This window comes from Diadema antillarum, unplaced genomic scaffold (genome assembly GCF_040938485.1).
Source record: "Diadema antillarum isolate AM-2024a unplaced genomic scaffold, OU_Dant_1.0 seq00000430_RagTag, whole genome shotgun sequence".
Lineage (NCBI taxonomy): Eukaryota > Metazoa > Echinodermata > Echinoidea > Diadematoida > Diadematidae > Diadema > Diadema antillarum.
This window is the reverse complement of record NW_027271411.1, coordinates 154,925-174,633: the sequence shown is the minus strand read 5'-3', so window position 1 is coordinate 174,633 and position 19,709 is coordinate 154,925. Positions and strand designations below refer to the sequence as shown.

At 38.5% G+C, this 19,709-nt stretch overlaps 1 protein-coding gene across 1 annotated transcript; it reads left to right on the top strand.

Annotated features, from left to right (window-relative positions):
* The first annotated feature begins 960 nt into the window (after positions 1-960).
* LOC139732522 (monomeric sarcosine oxidase-like) lies at positions 961-9,033 on the top strand. The gene is made up of 5 exons (XM_071643377.1): positions 961-1,694; positions 2,558-2,699; positions 6,366-6,947; positions 8,112-8,255; positions 8,746-9,033. The coding sequence occupies exons 1-5, from the start codon at positions 1,569-1,571 to the stop codon at positions 8,985-8,987; spliced, it is 1,236 nt and encodes a 411-aa protein (XP_071499478.1). The 5' UTR covers positions 961-1,568; the 3' UTR covers positions 8,988-9,033.
* The last annotated feature ends 10,676 nt before the right edge of the window (positions 9,034-19,709 follow it).

Sequence of the window (19,709 nt, the reverse complement as noted above, 5' to 3'; positions counted from 1 at the left end):
AGCACACACACGCACACACACACATACACACACAAACACACACACACACACAAACACACACACACACACACACACAAACACACACACACACACACACACACACACACACATATATACACCTGCACGACATATCTTATTTAGTTTTCTGTGGGATTGGCATTTCTTGATTACTAGTAATTGTTACAAATCTCTGTACATCCTATTGCCCAGCCTGGCCAGTACTTGCCAGATTGATAGCTTCCCAACTGGTTGTTATATGTTTTGTTTTGTCTTGTTTTGTTTTGTTTTTTGCTGTATCTCCTTTCATATGCTTTTCATGATATTAGAATAGTGCATGGTTTTTTCTTCCTATGTGCAGGGGGTGGGGGGGGGGGATGAAAACCTGATTCTGTAAAAATTCTGCTCACCAGAACATTACAGTCCCAATTCAACGCAGGTGGTATGGTTAGGGTGGGGGAGCAACCATAAGTCAAAGTTTGGCAAATATACTGTGCCAATCCTGGAATAGTATTAATATGATTGTGCTACCGTACTATTTATCTATTTAAGGAGACTGTTGATTTTGGCAGGCATAGCTCTATTTGCAAAATTGTTGGGTACAAATCATCAACAGACCAGATATGTTTTAATTGAAAACTGATGTGTTTTTTATGTATCATCTTTACTGTTTAGTTCCAAATGTCGAGGCCTATATAATGTTTTGTTCTCTTTGTATTTTCATTTTACTCTTACTCATCTTTTAAAAATGGAAGGCATTATACATGGTATACAATGTAGTCGTCTTTCTTTCTATCGTTTTTGGTCCTAAAATGTTGAACAACTCCCTGATATTTACTCAGAAAATAAAAAAAAAAACTCAAATGGTATTAGCTTAGACTTTATTGTGGAGAGCTCTGTGTTATTCTATGCTGAATTATTTATGCAAACTATAATGTTGCCATGGAAATTAAGGACAGCTCTGGTGTGTTAATTAATCAAAATGAATGATGACAATCATGAACACCAGGGCTACAGTAACCATTCAAGATACTATGCCTGTAGAGGTGCTTTCCAAGAGATAATGAATCTACAGCTGCCATCAAAATGTCTATTTTATCTGCAAATTCAAAGCAATGAAATTCCAAAGCAGCTTAAAGGTACTGTTTACCAATAGGTACAGTGATTTTAAAGATATGTTCAAGTTATCACATTTGATGCAAATATATGTATTTGACCTGAATTGAATCTCAAACATCCTACCAATACCATATGAAAATTTTGCAATGAGGCCTAAAATACACGTATAAGGAGATGCGTACTATTTTTATGAACAAACCAAAACTGCAGTAACTATTGCTCCAATTTTTTATTTTATGATATTTATCTGTACATCACATTGATTATACTGATTGACATTTTTCATAGGTTGTTTCCATCCATAACTCACGTTTTAGAATTATTTTTGAAACACTATTTTTTTTTCATCTGCAAATGGGAAACACAAGACGTGTCCTTATTTATTTTCTTCTTCATTTTCAGCCTTCTGGATGTAACCACCAGCCATTCAGTACCAGCCATTCAGTTAAATCATGAGTACCCTGTACGACATCTGCATTGTAGGAGCTGGAATGGTTGGCTCGGCTGCAGCCAAGTGGTTGTCACGGGAACCGGGCATCAAAGTTTGTCTACTGGGGCCTCAAGAACCAACTCCAGAGGTTTGTATATCATGTATACTGTATATAGGAGGATCTTGGTGTGATTATGTAATGGACATGCAGAGACTATATTATAGAGACCTCTACCAACTGATGTTGGCAGACCCAACATTTTGAACCAACTGTAAGGTTGTGTTCATATGTGGGAATGGGTATGGTTATGTAAGGGAAATAAGACCCAATATACCTCTACCAATTGGTATTGGCAGACGGCAGCATTTTGAAGCAACTCCAGGGGCAGGTTCATAGAGGGGAATGGGTGTGGCCCTTTAATGTGGAAACTGGAGATTTCTACTAATTGGTATTGGCAGACTGCAAAAATGTTTATTCTTTCTGTCTTGTATTCTTAATAATATCTGACCTGTCCAAGGCACATTCTTCATGCATCATTCTAATCTCATGTTTCTTTTATCTCCACTTACTGCTCTCTCTCTCTCTCTCCCTCCCTCCGTCCCCCTCTCTCTCTATCTATCTGTGTGCCTATCTATCTATCTATTTATATATCTATATGATCTATCTTTCGTTCTATATCTTCAGAGGAATTATGTAGAATGAAATAAGGTCTTCAGAACAACAGTTGTTTCAGTTGAACTAAACCAGTTCAAGTAACCTTACAGTCACTACAGCATATCTTACTTTTGATGTTACTTCTAATTAATGTGAGCAAGAAAGATTTGCATTCTTTTTTGATAAGTTGTGACAATCTTAGTTCATACTTATTGCCAACGATCCATGGGAATGGAGAGATCTTTCACTGCTAATATCTTTTGACGATACCGATGAATTTGAGCAAGAAAGATGAGTATTCTTGTGTACTGCTTTGTGACAATTTTGTTTCCTGCTTGCCATGGATGGACATTCAGGAGTGGAGATCTGAGAAGCGGAATGTGTTCTCCTCGTACTATGACGAAGGTCGCATTACACGAGAGCTGGACCCAAACATCACGTGGGCGACATTGGCACAAAGATCTATTCAGGAGTATGACAACATCGAGCGAGAGAGCGGTCAGTTGAATAAAACTTTCACCAGTTTGCCATACTTTGTTATTTATGTGGCTTTCTTTTCTTATTCTAAGTATCAGTCTAGATCAACACATGTTGAGTGGTGACATTCCCATGGTTAGCAGGGCCGGTGAAAAAAAAAAGAAAAAAAAAGGTCCTCAGCTCATCTCTTCCCTTCCATTTCCGGGTTTCTTCAGCTGACAAGCAAAAAAAAAAAAGGTCTTCAGTGGAAAAACATATAACCTTACCACGCTGACACTTCGAAATCTCTATCTATTTCTATTTAGTGTCACTTACGTACTTCCGGGTAAAAAAAAAAGTGTGGGGGCCCAAAGTGATGACACCTTATATATTCCTTCGTATGGTGCACAAAAAGTGTGGGGGCCCGAGCCCCCACGGCCCCCACATTTCCGCCGGCCATGGTTAGGGGTAGGATGAATTGTGAGAAATTTATAAAAAAAAAAAATCTCTGGAGGATTCAGATTCAAACTGTTAATATGAATGGGAAAAGACCATGCCCTGGAAAGGTTCATACACATTTAAGTTTTTAGTGAACAGTTGCTTAACAATAATAACAAGGTTAGATTTTGGATGAAACCTTGCTGTGCATTACTCTAATCAAATTCATTTATCTGTACATAAAAAAACACACATACTATTGTATCACACAGGTCTTTAAGCTTAATATAATAGGTGTATTATTTAGGAGGGTGGTGAGATGGTATAACAAATTGTACCTGTAGAGTAGATCAGGGAATGAAAAACATCAAAACTTCTATAACATGATGAAAAGGAGTGCACCTGTCAACTGTGGGATTATGAACATCTTAAGATTTCACACTGATAGGACCTGTTTGCAAAATTATCCCTATATATCTGAAAACACCACTCCAAATGCTGTAAAAGTACTCATATGTGCGCTAGCTGATCATGCAAGAAAGAGTAGCAAAGGTGGTTTAATTAATAGAGATGAGCACCTGTAGCCAGTGACTTAATATACTCTTCATACTGTTGTGCTGTTTTCATATTTATAGCATGTTGATAAAGCAGCGAATACAAAGGGTGATTAATCTCTGATGGTACAGTGGAGTTGTACAGCCATGCTGCTCCACTGAACTTCGAATGATGTTCAAAGGTCAGCGCACCATGCCTAGAGTAATCCATCATGTCTATGTTTTGACAGCTTACTTATTATTCCATAATCAATATTATTGTGTACTGCCAATGAGCAACATTTCGTAGACTGTTAGTCACAGACAGTTTAAGTTGGCAATGCACTGAAAGTCCTTCTCATGATCTGATGCAAAAAAAGAGAAAAGATATAAAAAAAAATAAACAAGCAAACTCAGTAAACAAATGGCCCTGATTATTGTTACAGGTGCATGAGAATTTAAGAATTTTCCCTCATTTTTTGCATTTTCATATATTGGTACCGGTACACATGGGACACATGTCCCACTTGGGGGCCTCAATGGGGTTCAGAATTACCAGATTAGAGAATCTTTAACAACCCTTCTTCTATAAGCCCAGAAATGACAGCTACTTGCTGAAATTTTTATAAATATGTTCATTTGTAAGTGCATATTATCTTAAAGTTTGTTCCTGTCAGATCCAGATGAGCCCATCACCCCTGGGCCTGCAGGCCCAGGGGTGATCACAGTGGGGGCCAATTATCATATTTTGATCTTCTTTTGAAAATGTAGTGTCAAATTATAGCCAGTGCGGTAGAATACTATACACATCGACATCATGCCTTCCTAATCATGCCCTATAAGCCCCCCCCCCCCCCAAAAAAAAAATAGTTTGCTTTGTTTCTTCTTATACAAGGTGAACTTATTATACCCCCGCCACACTTAGTGTGGAGGGGGTATATAGGAATCACCGTGATGTTGGTCGGGCGGGCGGTCGGTCGGTCGGTCTGTTGCGAAATCTTGCGTCGCGAACTCCTAAAGTTTTGAAGCAATTTAAATGAAACTTAGGGTAAATGATGCTATTGAAGTATAGATGTACAAGATATGCTTTTTGTGTTTGTCGGACAATGCGTTGCCATGGTAACCATAATTTTACCAACAACTTGTGGATTGAATAACTTCCATAGTATTTAGGCAATCAATTTCAAAATTGGTATCTATGATGATCTATAGGTGTAATTATGCGAGACACTCTTTGTGTTTGTACTTGACAAAGCGTTGCCATGGTAACCGCATGTTTTCTTCGAAATCTTGTGAGTGAACAACTTCCACAGTTTTGAAGCAATCGAAATCAAATTTGGTAGGCAGTATGGCCTTGAGGCATAGATGTGGAACATATGACTTTTGTGCTTGTCGGAAAAAGCGTTGCCATGGTTACCATAATTTTACCAAAACCTTGTGGATTGAATAACTTCCACATTCAAGCAATTAAGGTCAAATTTAGTATAATGTATGATGATCGGGAGGTGTAGTTATGGAAGACACCTATGTGTTAATTTAAGAAAAATGTGTTGTCATGGTAACCACGCATTTTTGTATCAAATTGAACCATTTAAAGGGACTGTACAGTACCGGTTGAGGTAAAGATTCATGTTTTGAACATTTCTAAGTGAGATAATGAAAAGCCTCTTATGAAATATGAAAGAGCATGTAATTTTAAGAAGGATTCAACGTTTATTTGATAAAAAGTGGTTTTCAAATGGCTGAGATATCCAAAGAAAAAGTGTTCATAATAAAAGGCGACATGCCCCAACTTTATTAGTATCTCTTAGTTTCACCTTGTTTTTGGATTTCTCAGCCGGTTCAAAACCGATTTTCATCGAATAAACTTTTGATACCCCTTAGAACTGCATGCTCTTTCACATCTCATGAAGTGGTTTCTGAATCTCACAAAACGTTAAAAGCTGAATCTTCACCTCGACCAGAACTGTACACACCCTTTAATATATGAAAGTGAAATTTGGTGTGTATGTTGTATGATGCTCTTTAAGTGTAGTTTTGCAAAATGTCCTTTGTACTTGTATCAGACAATACGTTGCCATGGTAACCACATGTTTGGGTTTTTTTAAATCCTGTGGAGTGAACTTCTTCCACAGTTTTCAAGCAATTGAAACCAGATTTGGTAGGCATTATGGCCGGAGGTATAGATGTGGAACACATAATCTTTGCGTTTGTCACACAAACCGTTGCCATGGTAACCACAATTTTACCTAAACCTTGCAGATCGAATAACTTTTCCATCATTCAAGCAATTAAAGTCAAATTTAATATGTATCATGATCTAGAAGTGTAGTTTTGCAAGACACCAATGTGTTAGTTTAAGGAAAATGTGCTGCCATGGTAACCACTCATTTTTGTATCAAAACAAACCATTCAAGCTATGAAGGTAAAATTTGGTGTGTATGATGGTCTTTAAGTGTAGTGATGCTGGGGGAAAGCATGTTTCCATTTGCTGTAAGTTTTATACTCAGTGTCAACCCTGTAATTGTACAGCAAACTAAAATTATTCTGTTTCCAATTCGACAAGTGCACAAACTTGGTATTAACGTCATTGCCCTCATGACATCACATACTATAAAGCAACACTAGGGGCGGGGGTATTAATCACCTTCGGTGATATTTCTAGTTATACTTTGGTGAGTGCTAGATCCCTGGGTCTCTTTTTTAATGTTTTTCTCCAATATCTATGTTCTTGCAGGCATTCAGTTCTATGAGGAGGTGGGATGCCTTTTCATCGACGAAGAGGCACGCGAAAATATTAAGTCAACAATAGAGAACGCAGAGGAGATGAACCTTGACACATACGAGCACCTCAGCACCGATGAACTCCGGAAGAAATACCCTTACATGAGGATCGGGGATGGTTGGCAGGGGCTATTGAATTTCAAAAATGCCGGTCACATCAGTCCGAGGAGGCTGGTCGCCGCCCAGCAGAAGGTGGCCGAGGCTGGAGGATGCGATGTCGTTGTCGACATCGCCGTCACGGTGACGGACGGGGAGTCTGAGGGTGATGGGCGGGGTGGGGACGTCGTTATGATTCAGTGCGAGAGTGGCCGCAAGATCCAGGCAAAGAAGGCGCTGTTGTGTACAGGGGCGTTCACAAACTGCCACAGACTCTTGCCAGGGGACAAGCAGGTTGATTTCTATCCCTGCCAGTCATTGGTTCTCAAACTGGAGTTGACGGAGGAAGATGTAAAGAATTTGTCGGCCATGCCGTGCATACTCTGCACAGCCCCTGGCCTGGAATCCTACATTCTGCCACCAATACAGTATCCTGATGGTAAGACATGAATCTGTCATAGAATTCTGGTGCAGTGGAAACTTAGTATAACAAGATCATTGGGATCAAGACAATGTGTTCTGTACTTCAGATATTTTGTTACATCAGTAGTCAATGAACAGCACAACGCAAAGGAAACAACTTCATTAAGACCGAAGAAACTAGTTTGTTAAATCAGGTATTTTCTTTTATTAGATCTCATTATATCAAGTTATGCACTGTATCTTGCATTTGGATGTTTTCTGTCAATTCATACTGATTCTTTTTGTCGATGTCAACAAGCTAGATCTAATCCGTGCCCTGTGATGTCAAACTTTGAAGGGCTTGTCTTCTCAAAAGCCAAGTAATCACTCATACAAATCAACCAGAGAGTTTTTCAGTGAATCATGACTGATTGATTTGAAAAGCACAAATGTTTTCCTGGTAGACCTTTCATTCAGGGACACAGTTCTTTGAGTACAATCATGGTGTATGCCAGAAATACAAATGTTGAGAGCACGCTTGCATTGTTGAGTAATGCCATGAAAATGGTTCAATAGCTATTAATGCTGTAATTCATATCAAGTATCTTCCGACTTTATCCTGTGCTGCTCTGACCATAAATAGAGCTGCATGCACTGTGATTGCTATCTAGTTGAAAGCTTTCGTTTGTTTGGCTTTAAAATTTTGTTAACTGTATCTCCATATTTGAAAGCCTTTTCGCACTGTCATCAACACACCTACAGTATAAACATATATCTACACTTATGAATATACATAGATGATATATTATATATAAATATATATAACACATGAGATCATGGTCAATGTTGATTGGTTGTTTTCCAGAAGTTTCTGTTCGTATCTCCAAAATGCTGAGCTAAGCACACAGCTGTGACTTCACCTGCATTGTACTGCTAATTCTGTGTGCCCATTTAGGAAATATGATTAGATTTCTTCATTAATCTTTCATATTATATTTGGACCCTAGGTTTACTCCACTAAATCACTTATTTCAGTGGAGGTCTGTTTGTTTTCTTTAGTTTGGTGTGGTTTCTGTGGTTTCTGTGGTTTCTGTTCTGTAACTATGTAAAAGAAGTGAAAACTTCTTGACCCAGAGTGACTAAATGGAAGCATTTTTTGTAGTTTTCGTTCTTTTCTCCTCTGCCTCTCTTTTATTGGTAGGGAAATATTACCTTAAACTTGGTGGATGGAGCAGAGGAGTTCAGATTAATGACCTAGCAGAGATTGGGGCGTGGTTCCGCAGCCAGGGGGAGAATCACGAGGGTGTGGATTCCCTTCACCAAAAGATAATGTCTCTTATTCCTGGTAAGCTGTGTACACTGCTGTCACAATAGCAAAACATATGTCTGAAGTGTGGTATAACAAATAATGGGAAACATATATCTATATTTTATATTTGTATGTTTATGTATGTATCCATCTATCTGTATAAAGAGTTTCAACACAAAATAGTCTAATTCTATATTAGATTCCTTGAGATATTGCAGTTAAAGCTGCTCAAAAACAAGAAGAATGACAAGAATATATGGGATACGTACTTTTTATCATAGCTTCCAAGAATAATCCCATGTTATATTACATTTTGAAATCAAACTCTACTGGTATATGAACTGTGGTGTGAAGTTACCACTTTTAATGTTCAGTGTTTGTTTGCTCTGATGTGATATAGGCTGCTTTTGAACAGTGAGTAAAAGGTCCTTGTATGTGTTATCAATGTTGCTACATCTGCTCATGCGGTTCTTGGGATCCATATAAAGTGCACTATAAACTAATTTCTCTTATCGCATCTTATCAGGTCTCAACCCAGTATCCATGGCGACGGCGTGCTGTGTGAGTTCCCCCACACCAACGGACCACCTCTTTTGTGACATGATCACGCCCCGTCTTGGTGCTGCAGTGTGTATGGTGGGCCGGGGGGCCAAGTCTAGCGATGAGATCGGGAGAATGGCTGCATGCATGATAGCCAAGGGCTCGTGGGACTACGACTTGCCAGCGGAATACTTCAGGCTGCGCTATCGGCCAAGCAAGTCCGAGTGAGATTTCTTGTCAGTCGATGTCATTATGGGCATCAGTGTGGCAGCATCTGTAGGCATGCAAAGTGATTTCAAATTCATGTTTCTGTATCTATCGCATGAATAGCCCATCTGGTAAAAGCACTTTAGTATTGAGAAGGAAGAAACATCCAGGTTTAACAGGTAGTATACTGGACTCTACTTTGGTAACGGAACGATGGCCTGGTGGCCCAAGGCCACCAGCCTACTGGGGTAGGTCCACCAATCTTTCCGGAAGTGTATTTCATGGTGGTCTGAGTGGGCAATATTACTATGTTTCCTTTTCTTACAGTATTTGTAGCGATATTACATTTGAAGAGTTTTATTGCAAAATGAGCTAGGCACCATTTTTAAACATTTCAAAGTAAGTCCATCATCAGATAGAGCAAAATCAAACCTTTCCAGTAATACCTCACTTGTGACATAATAAAGAATATTCTAGAAGTTGTGATTGAAAATATCCTGTATTTTCTTATTATTTTATATGATTTGTAGCAGCTTTAATCACAAATATCTCAACTTAACAAGAATATAGTTAGCTTGTTTTGCGATAAAACTCTTCATTTCTTTTTTAGGGGCCAATCAAGATTTAAAATCAATGATCTTTCAGTAGCTTGAAAAGGGTCGACAGAGAAAAAAAAAAGTTACTATAGTGTTAAGCCTTGGTATCTGCTGTATAATGTTTCATGGAAGTATGCAATCTCATTGTCCAAGTCAACAATGAGGTAAGGGTATTCATTTTGTGGGATACCTAGCAATCATTTGCTGTACACTGAGGAAGACTTGTGTGTGATGAAAGTGGGTTTGTGCCTATGTTTAAAGTATATGCTATAGTCTACGAAAAGCTGCGATATATTCTAAGATCAGGGGCCCATTTCATAAACTTGTTATCAGTGACAACTGCCACATTTCCATGACAAATTTGCTCTCAGCCAATCAGATGCAAGGATTTCAGTAGCTTGTCACATCTATGACAACTTGTCGCTGATGACAAGTTTTATGAAAGGAGCCCCAGATTGCTTTGTTTTATCTATTGATCAGAATGACAAAGCTATTTCTATTTGATATTGCTATTATACAGCCAGTTGTGAAAGTACTATAAATCTTTATGTATAAGCAGCAAATTATACTTAATGTAAAGGTCTTCAATGAAAAAAGCACACTCTATTTCTCATTTGTCAGGGATCGATTTGTGTAGGTGCATTAAATGCTCTTTAATAATACAAATGAGCAAATTTTCATCCTCATAAAAGCCCATAGGCCTATAGACCGATTCGGGTTCGTTGAGGGCAGCAGACAATTTGTGGCAGAGCGGGTTGATCAACCCGCTCTGATTTGTGGCACTCATTTGGGATAGTTCGGTGGAGAGGTGGCACTGGGCGCAGCCATTAGCTCAAATTGCGGTGTCCCAGTCATCCCCCCCCCCCCCACCTCCTCTCCCCCACCCCCCGGGCATCATGTTTATCGCGCATTTGTAGCAGGAGTACGCGCACTTGTTACAAAGGTTCGCGCACTAAGCAAGCGTTCGTGCACTCAGTACGAGACGCCTATTGGCTAAAACAATCATGCATCAGTTTTTCATTAAAACTAAAAATCTATCGGGGACCCTATCCCTAAACCTAACCCTAATCCTAATCCTAACCCTAACCCTAACCCCAACCCTAACCCTAACCCTAACCATAACCATAACCAAAAACCCTAACCCAGCGTTTTTCCCACAGGTTTAACACGCGCCATGCCCCAATCTGTGCCGTCTTAAAAAAAAAAACGCGGCCGGGGACATCGCAGTAATGGCGCTGCCCATGCCGATAATACACAAACCGCCTCACAGAATCGGTTTTAGGCATATTTGTTTGCCTCTGCCACAAAGTGTTGCCAGAGGCATCATGTGTTTCGGTTGTCTGTCTGTCCATCCGCAATCAATTTTGTGGACAGCAAAACTAAAAAAAACGTTTGAGGTATCCTAATGAAACTTGGCATGTGATGAGGGGTTGAAGTTATGCCTATCAACTTTTGAGTGCCTGTGATCAAGGTCAAAGATCAAGGTCAAAGATGAAGGTCAAATGCTCAAAATGTAACCAGTTCCCCCGTATCTATTTAATGCATGAAGGTATTTTCTTGAAACTTAATGTGTACATGTACTATCGAATAAAGATTCTCCAGAGAATTTTCAGGTCATGAGGTCAAAGGTCAAGTGAAAATGTTAAAATTTCATTTTTTCTCCATATCTCGCAAATGGCTCAAGGTATCTTCATAGTATTTAGTACATATGCATCTTCTGACTGGCAGTAATTATCTAAGAAATTTAGGGTCATGGGGTCAAAGGTCAAGGTCAACTCCTCAAAATCTCACTTTTTACCTCATGTATTTGCAATGACTGCAGGAATTTTCTTGAAATTTAGTGTATACTGTATAATGTATTGCACAATAGAGATTCTCTGGCATTTTTTTTTTTTGCCAAAAGGTCGGAGATCAAAATGTCAAAGGTCAAGTGAAAGTGCTAAATTTCACTTCTTCCATACATGTATCTCCTAAGTGGTTCAAGGTATCATCATGAAACGTAGTACATATTTATGCATGTTATAGGGTCAACGGTCAAGGATCATAGGCTAGGTTAGCATGCTAACAATTTACTTTTCAGTGCTGAAATTACACCTTTTCTTCATACCTTGAACAATTACTCAATGCAGAAACTTATAAAATGGTCAAAAGTCAAGTAAAAATCCTCAATTCCCCAAGCACATTAAATTTTCATCTGCAATGCTGATTGAAGACACTGTAGTGTTTTGCAATGTTTGGAAAACAAGTACCACAGCAATGCATTTAAAAGATATTGGACTAGCATGATTTTCCAATCATTTACATTAATACTCCGTGTTACATTCATATATCTCCAACCACCATATTTTTATAAAAGTTATCAACATGGTCAACTTTTTGACTCTCTGCAGTTACCAATATGCATTGTCTGTCAGCAATAATTTTGAGACAATAATGTGCGGACAAAGACAAAAAAAAAACTATAATAGTTCATTAATTTTATAATTGAGATTTTAAGTGTGAGAGATGCATGGTCGGTAATTATAGATACATTGATAGAGATTAATATGTTGTGTACCAAGATTCTGAAATCATCATAGAGCTTGCATGTGTTGTGGTAGGCAGTGTGTTTATCATTTCATGCCGTGCAGTAGCCAGGCACATGACATATAGAAGGCAATCACTAAATTAATGGTATCACCACCTTGTGTTTCACCCCGGATAAAGGCTGAAAGGGATGGTACGGTTTCAGTTGAGATGGGGCCTCATGTTTCCAACATATTTTGATGATGATTTATTTGAGATAATGAGAAACCTCTTATAAAATGTGAAAGTTCATACATTATAAGAGTAATCCAAAGTTTATTTGATGAAAATTGGCCTTGAAATGGCTGAGATATCCAAAACAAAGTGATTCTAATAAAAGTGGAACCCACCTTTTAATACGATCACTTTTACTTTGTTTTTGGATATCTCATTCATTCCAAAATAATTTTCATCAAATAATATCTGAATTCCTCTTAGAATCTATTATATAGAGTGGCTTCTAAGTATTTTTTGCAAAAAGTTTGAAGCCGAATCCTCCCCCAAACCAATAATATACCATCCCTTTAACCTTTAACACTTATTTGCCTATTGTTCTCATCATGATGATAATGCAGAACTGACTCTATTATGGAAACATATAAATGAACAATATTCTTGCCACACAACTTTCATCACTGTAATCTAACTATATACCATTGCATACATACTGTGTGATTATGTAATGCCGAGAAAAGGAGAGTTGATAAAAGCACCCTTTCAAAAAGGCTTTCCGAAAGGGCTTTCAAAACAGCTTTGCGTTTATCAACTCGTAAAAATTCCTTGAAAGCTGTTTGGAAAACCTGTTTCTGCCGAGAAAAGGAGAGTTGATATACGCACCCTTTCGAAAAGGCTTTCCGAAAGGGCTTTCAAAACAGCTTTGTGTTTATCAACTCGTAAAAATTCCTTGAAAGCTGTTGGGAAAACCTGTTTCTGCCGAGAAAAAGAGTTGATAAACGCACCCTAAGACAGAATAATATGACCACGAATGAACAACCAAGTTCGCCTGATAGCCTAACTTTTAATGGGTCATCCAAATCAAGTCTGTTAGCCATGAATAAAAACTGTACAGGGCAATAGGGGAAACACACAGTTTTGATCCTAGATTGACTCATGTGCACTTTTTTTCCATTTTCGTTTTTCGTTCATCTCTGAGATGTTACACCAGTAGGGGGAGGTGGTGTATTGCACTGCCGGTCTAACACCAAGAGGGATCATGAGCATTGTTCGTAATATAACGGCCCGAAACTCCCAGCTGCTGGGGGAGAACCACTTATACCCCCCCCCCTTTCATGGTAAATGCATGAGGTTTACCAGGGTGGATTGTGTTTTTCAAAGACACTGTTTACTATTTGCAGATAAAACACCGCAAAACCTAGCTTTATTGCTCAGCGTCAAAATAGTTCTAAAATGTGAGTTAGGGATAAAAACAACCAATGCAAATAATCAATGAAAAGTATCTTTGAATATACAAAATGTGAATTATAGTTTTTATTAACTTGTTCCTGGAATAAACCATGTACAGTTATGGTTAATTGAGTATTATCAAAATACATTATTTTTCAATTCAATTCAATTCATTTATTTTCATTCTTCTTCTTTTTTTCTTTTTCAACAAAAACATAACACAAGATAAATCAGGTTTTGTATCATAAACAAAGAACATTTGCCTTTGCAATTAATAAATGGTATCAATGAACATAAGAGCGCATACTGGCAAAAAAAAATAATAATACAAAGTCATGCTTCAGTTGAAAAAAAGAAAGAATAGAGAGGTCCACTAAAAAGCAAAGCTTGTAGATTGTGAACCACTCATAAAACTTATGAATTACTTATTTACAAACACTTGTGACAAATATGATATACGACAGGACGGGACAAAACAGAAGAAACACAACAACATGACACAACTTGCCAGAATAGATGAAAAGTATGGAAGGAAAGAAAGAAAAAAGAGAGAATGAGAGAATGCCTACACGCTGAACAAGGGAAATGGAACTGGGGATGGTATAGGCCTAGATAATGTGCTTCATAGAGTTGGTGCTGCATGCAGCACCACCTTTAATGAGGCTGTTTAATGAGGCTTTTTGTTTACTTTTGGGGCCGGGCTCATCAAGCAATTAAACACAGAAGAGATAGAAACAGGAAAGAATAGAACAATATCATAGGGAGAAAAATAAAGAAATCGCTGGAATTACCTTGCCTTGCCAACTGTCCTATTGCCATGTTGACAGTGTGTCCATAATTATACCTGATCGATTTATGTGGGCTATAATGCAGCGATGTCCGTGACGCGATTTGGATAGAGCCTAGAAAGTTCGATAGTGACGTGTGCAAAAATTGGCATTAGATCAGTAAGTAGGGCCTACTCAACGACGTACATTTCGTCATGTACACATGCATGCTGTATGGCCTATGAAAGTGTTTCTCATCTCTTCGTGTTTCAAAGGAGAGATCCGTCATAGAAAGTGTCATTTATTTTTAATCTGTGCAGTTGCAGCTCTTTAAAGTCTTTCCAACAAGATGGCTTTTCATGATTTGTCGTTAACAATACTTATGACTATTTGAGAGATATACAACACGTACAAAGGGGTGAATGTCTAGAGATATAACTAAATATATATTATATATATATATTATATATATATATTATATAAATATATATCATATATATATAATATATATATAATATATATATATATAATATGTAAAACATATGCACACTTGGTGATTCTATCCTACTATGAAGAGTGCTCGATATCCTCAAAGGAAGAGCTTCAGACAGAAGTATTGGAACAAGTTCGCGCGGTTGCCTGATGATTGCTCCTCATCGAGGTTCCATGAAACTCAGAGTTGCAATAAATACGGATGAACCTGCTATCAACCGCTTGAACTTGTTCCAATACTTCTGTCTATATATGTATATAGGCCTATATATTTTGTGTGTGTATGTAATGTATGTGTATGTATTTGAGTATGTGCGTGAGTGCCTTTGTAAGTTTGTTTGTGTAGAGGTGCACATTGTGAAATGTATTTTTTTTTAAATAGATATCTCTTGCATAATATAGATAAACATTGGGATTCCCCAATGTACTAAACAGCAGTGAGGCCTGTCAGTTCTGAAAGTAACCTTGGGGGTGTTTCATCAACGTTTGTCAGCGCTGACAACTGTTCAGCAAAATCCTTGGTTTTGATTGGCTGAGATGCTCTGGTCACTGACTGTTACTATGGTGATTCAAGTTGTCAGCGCTGACAAATGTTGATGAACCCCCCCCCCCCCGAGCAAGGTCAACTAGGAGTCGTGTGCAAAGGCAACACGATTGCGGGAATTTCCACTTTCCTCTCACACTAATACGGTTTTGAAAATAGTCAGAACGAATGTATGATTTAGGTATCAATTTTATCATAATGTGGTCAATTATGACTTTAGGAAATGAAATTAATCAAAATCATGTTGAGAATGAATTAAAATTCCTTCATTTTTTCTGTTTTAAAACCTAGAAAAATAAATGTTTTACATTTTGTACCATTAAATTTTATATATAAATGAATCACAGTAACATAACAAGTATGGACTGGACATAAAAGCAGTTTAGAACATAACAAAATAAAATCAAGAGTAATTCAGGCAATATAGTTTCAAAACAAGGGTCCACGCTACACGTAATGGCTTTTTACACTTGCAAATTTATCTTAGTCCCCTACCAACGGCGGGGCTAAGGGGGGCCTTAGCCCCACCGTTGGTACCGGACTTTCCTTAGCCCACTTTCTGTTTACACTTGTTTTTGCCAAAGTGGCTAGCCCCACCGATAATCCCGTATTACCTGGCCCTGCAAAAAAAAGCAGGGTTAGCACCTCATTTGCGGTGCTAAGCAAGCGAGTGTAAACAGAAATAATCCGGGGCTAAGACCCCGTTTACAGTGCGGGGTTGGGCCGAGCCGCGGCAGAGCCGCGGCCGAGCCCAGCCTCGATTGCGAGGCCGGGCCCCGCAATTTTGTCCGTTTACACTGCCGGGCTCTGCCGCGCTTATGATTCAAACCTTTCAATATTTTGTCGTAGTGGCGGTCTGCTTGTAAACAAACGCAATTTAGTATTGTCTGGTTTTCAGACTCTTTGCCAAATGAATTCCGTGGCGACGAAGTCGCAGTTCGGGCAAAGGCCTATTTGCCGAAGGAAAAAAAAATCCTTTGCACGACGAAACCACCTTAAACTATACTAGTTTTCGACGTTGAGGGGTTAATATCCTGAATAGCGAAATAGTACAGACAGAGGGTTTGGAAGCCAGACTAAAACTGGCCGCGCATTTGGCCCAGTTTGCGTTTACAATGAGAAAAGGCCGAGACCACCTCCAGAGCGAGGCCAAATGCGCGGCCAATTTTGGCCTCGCATTTGGCCTTTCGCGCGTTTACACTGAAATGAAGGCGGCCTCGGCCGCGGCCGAGCCTCGCACTGTAAACGGGGTCCTAGCGACAGAGACGAAGTCCAACCCCCACTGACCAATCAGAAACGAGGTACATAATCAAGTGCTGCTGGTGCGTGCGTGTACTTGTACAGTGCACAGCGTAATCATGAATATTCATGTGGTTTGGAAAGTACGGGACTAAGAAATACGAGTGTAAAAAGGTCAGTTTTCTCGTTAGCCCAGGACGAGAGCTTAGTACGGGATTTATTGGCGAGTGTAAAAAGCTGAAAAATTGGTACGGGACTAACGATCGTCCTGGGTCAGAGAAAGTACGGGGTTAAGAAACACGAGTGCAAAGAGGTCTAGAGACGACAAAAAGAGAAGAGTTACCCTGGACCAGCTGCAGAGCTCAGGCAAGAAAGAGGATTGATGCAGATTATAGTCTGTATACGACATGATGGGCAGATTGAACAAGACTCGGCATGGAAAGGGAAGTCAGTCATGAAGATGACTAAAATCGGAACATTTCTTGAAGAATTTAACATCTCAAGAAGAATGGATAGTGAATTCCTGCGCCAGTTGTCTTTTACCGAAGCGGGCTGTGCTTATCCAAGTATCATGATGATGATTGTCTACGGACTTTTTTGTGCTATGGTAGAAGAGTCATAAATCTCTTGTTGAATTATAACATTAAACCATTTTATCAAATTTGTCAAGCCACATCCGCCTGTTTATTTGTTGTTGTTTTCTTTTCTGATAATGAAGCTTCACCATTTTATGCCTTCCTGTTGATAAACAGGTAAGTAAAATAGTTAATTTGATTTGTAAATCCTACTGGTTTCATCGTGAGGGGAAGAGGTTTGTGGGGATGCGGTATCTCAAATTGATTCTTTACAACTTAATGATATGAGATATATGTTTTTTTGTAAAAAAAAAAACAAAACAAAACAAAAAAAAAACATGATCGGGCGCTCTAAAGAGTATACAACCCCAAAGTAAACTGGTTATGAGCAACTTACTATAGGGGCTTATGAATTAGAGTATAGAATATTATGTTTTCACTTTGGTGAAGTGAAAGGGAAAGAGTGATGTATAGGGGCCTAATAACCGCTTATGAGTGTATCCATGTAATCATTCATTGTTGATGGCATTCCGCATAGCAAGCCTTGAATTCAAAAGATTAAAGGACTCCTTGACAGTTTTTGCTTCACTGATAATATTGGGATAATCAAGCACAGGAAATACCACACTGTCAAAGTTTAAGGTAGTCGTGACTCCGGGGTTGTTGATGCTACAATCAAGACTCGCACGACGTAGGTAAAACTTTCCAAAAAAGTGTGTACTCTATCATGTCGGAACTCAAGCATTTTAAGAAGTGAAAGAATTGGGTTTAAGCAGTTAAGTATCCGCTCTTTTCGAATCAGTTTAATTTAATAGTTCATTTATTTCCATCAAAGAAAAAGCCCCAGATACTTAAAACTTTTAAAAATTGTCGCGAACAAGGTCTTTAGAATATTTCTAGAAACTTTCAAATGGAATTAAAATGGATTCACTTTTTGGTAATGCTAATCTTAGAGAGACTTTTGTGAAGATGAATTCTTTTAAGGAAATCCAATTTTAGATATCAATTTTAGATACATAATAAAGCATTTTGGCTTAACAGCATTTTAAGATACAGTCAAATGGTTGTATGCATCACCACTTGTTTTGTAATACACGGCCATTAATCTAATACAGTGAAAAACGTTTAAAAGAAGGTCTTTGTTTTGGCATCATGGAGTTTTCATTTTGAGTTGTAGTTAACGCCTATACATTACAAAACAAGGACATTTGGACTGGAGAGTGTATGGTAGTAGACCACCACTATGGTCTAGCGCCCCCTGTGGTTAACTTTCGTCGAGTCATCCAAACTGGCTTGTTTGAACATGGTAGGTCCATGGTTTGAAGAACTTGAATAACAGAAGAACTCTAGGGTATGATGTTACAGTGCAACTGATGCTTTGCTGTGTCAGACCTCGTCATAATAATTTCACACAGAGAAACTCCATGCTTTCGGATCTTCATCTAATGCAGCATATGCGGGTGTAATTCTGTGTGAGTTGGGACCAAGTATGTGCAGACGCAAAAAGTGATCAGCATTATTTTGAACGATGTTATTATCCATATTTTTTTTTTCTCTCTTACCAGTGAAAAAGTGGCGCATTGCACTGCTGGCCCATCACCAAGAGGGAGTATTTCTCATAGACTGGCTGGAACTCTCAGTGACTGGTGGAAAATAACTGATGATCCCCCTGCATGAGTAATGCACGAAGTTTACCAGCATGTGTTTATTCAACTATCGCTCCCTTGTATTGATGATTTCATGTTTTTAGTGTATCATACGCAACAGACAAAATGCGGGCGGTGCCTGTAATCTTTCTAGAATTTGGTACGTAATAATTTGTGCTGTACCTATAGTACAATATGAGGGCGGGTATTGCAAGCTTTATACTGTTACCAAACTTTGCATTGTAAAATCATCTTAATTTGATTTTGTCAAGCTGATCTTGTCACTGCAATTCTGTAGGCTATACATATATATATATATATATATATATATATATATATACTTTAATAATGAAAGTCTTTCATATTGTGTTTGCTTTCAAACTCGCATATTCCATGGGGTAATGAGTTCATAAACGTAATTAAACTATACTACAATTACACATAAATTAACATAGGACCCTACACATCAGCAAGTGTACATGGTGGTACATGTATTCGCAATGACGTAATTCAAAGTAGGCATAGGCCTATACGCATAAAAAAGCGAAATCTGAATACTCGAATAAACGACTTAGCAAACTTGCATGGGCATTTGAAAAGCGTTGAGTTGTAGGGCGTAGTCTTTGGTGTCTGTGGACATAAAGTGGAGTGAGTCTGGGGTTAGTCAGACATGGTGACCAGCGGAAATAATTTGATTGTGCTTGAAGCGGCCTATGTAAAATTATACTAAATCTCTATGAAATTGTCACATCATATCAACCAATTAAGCATTGTGGTGCCTAATCAGCTGACATGCAAACAACAAACACAAAACAAAACAAAAGAGGGTCCTCACTTCTTCTTTCTTTTTTTTTTCTTTTTTTTTTGGGGGGGGGGGGGGGCACGAATTATGGTGCACAATCACCGGGCTGACAT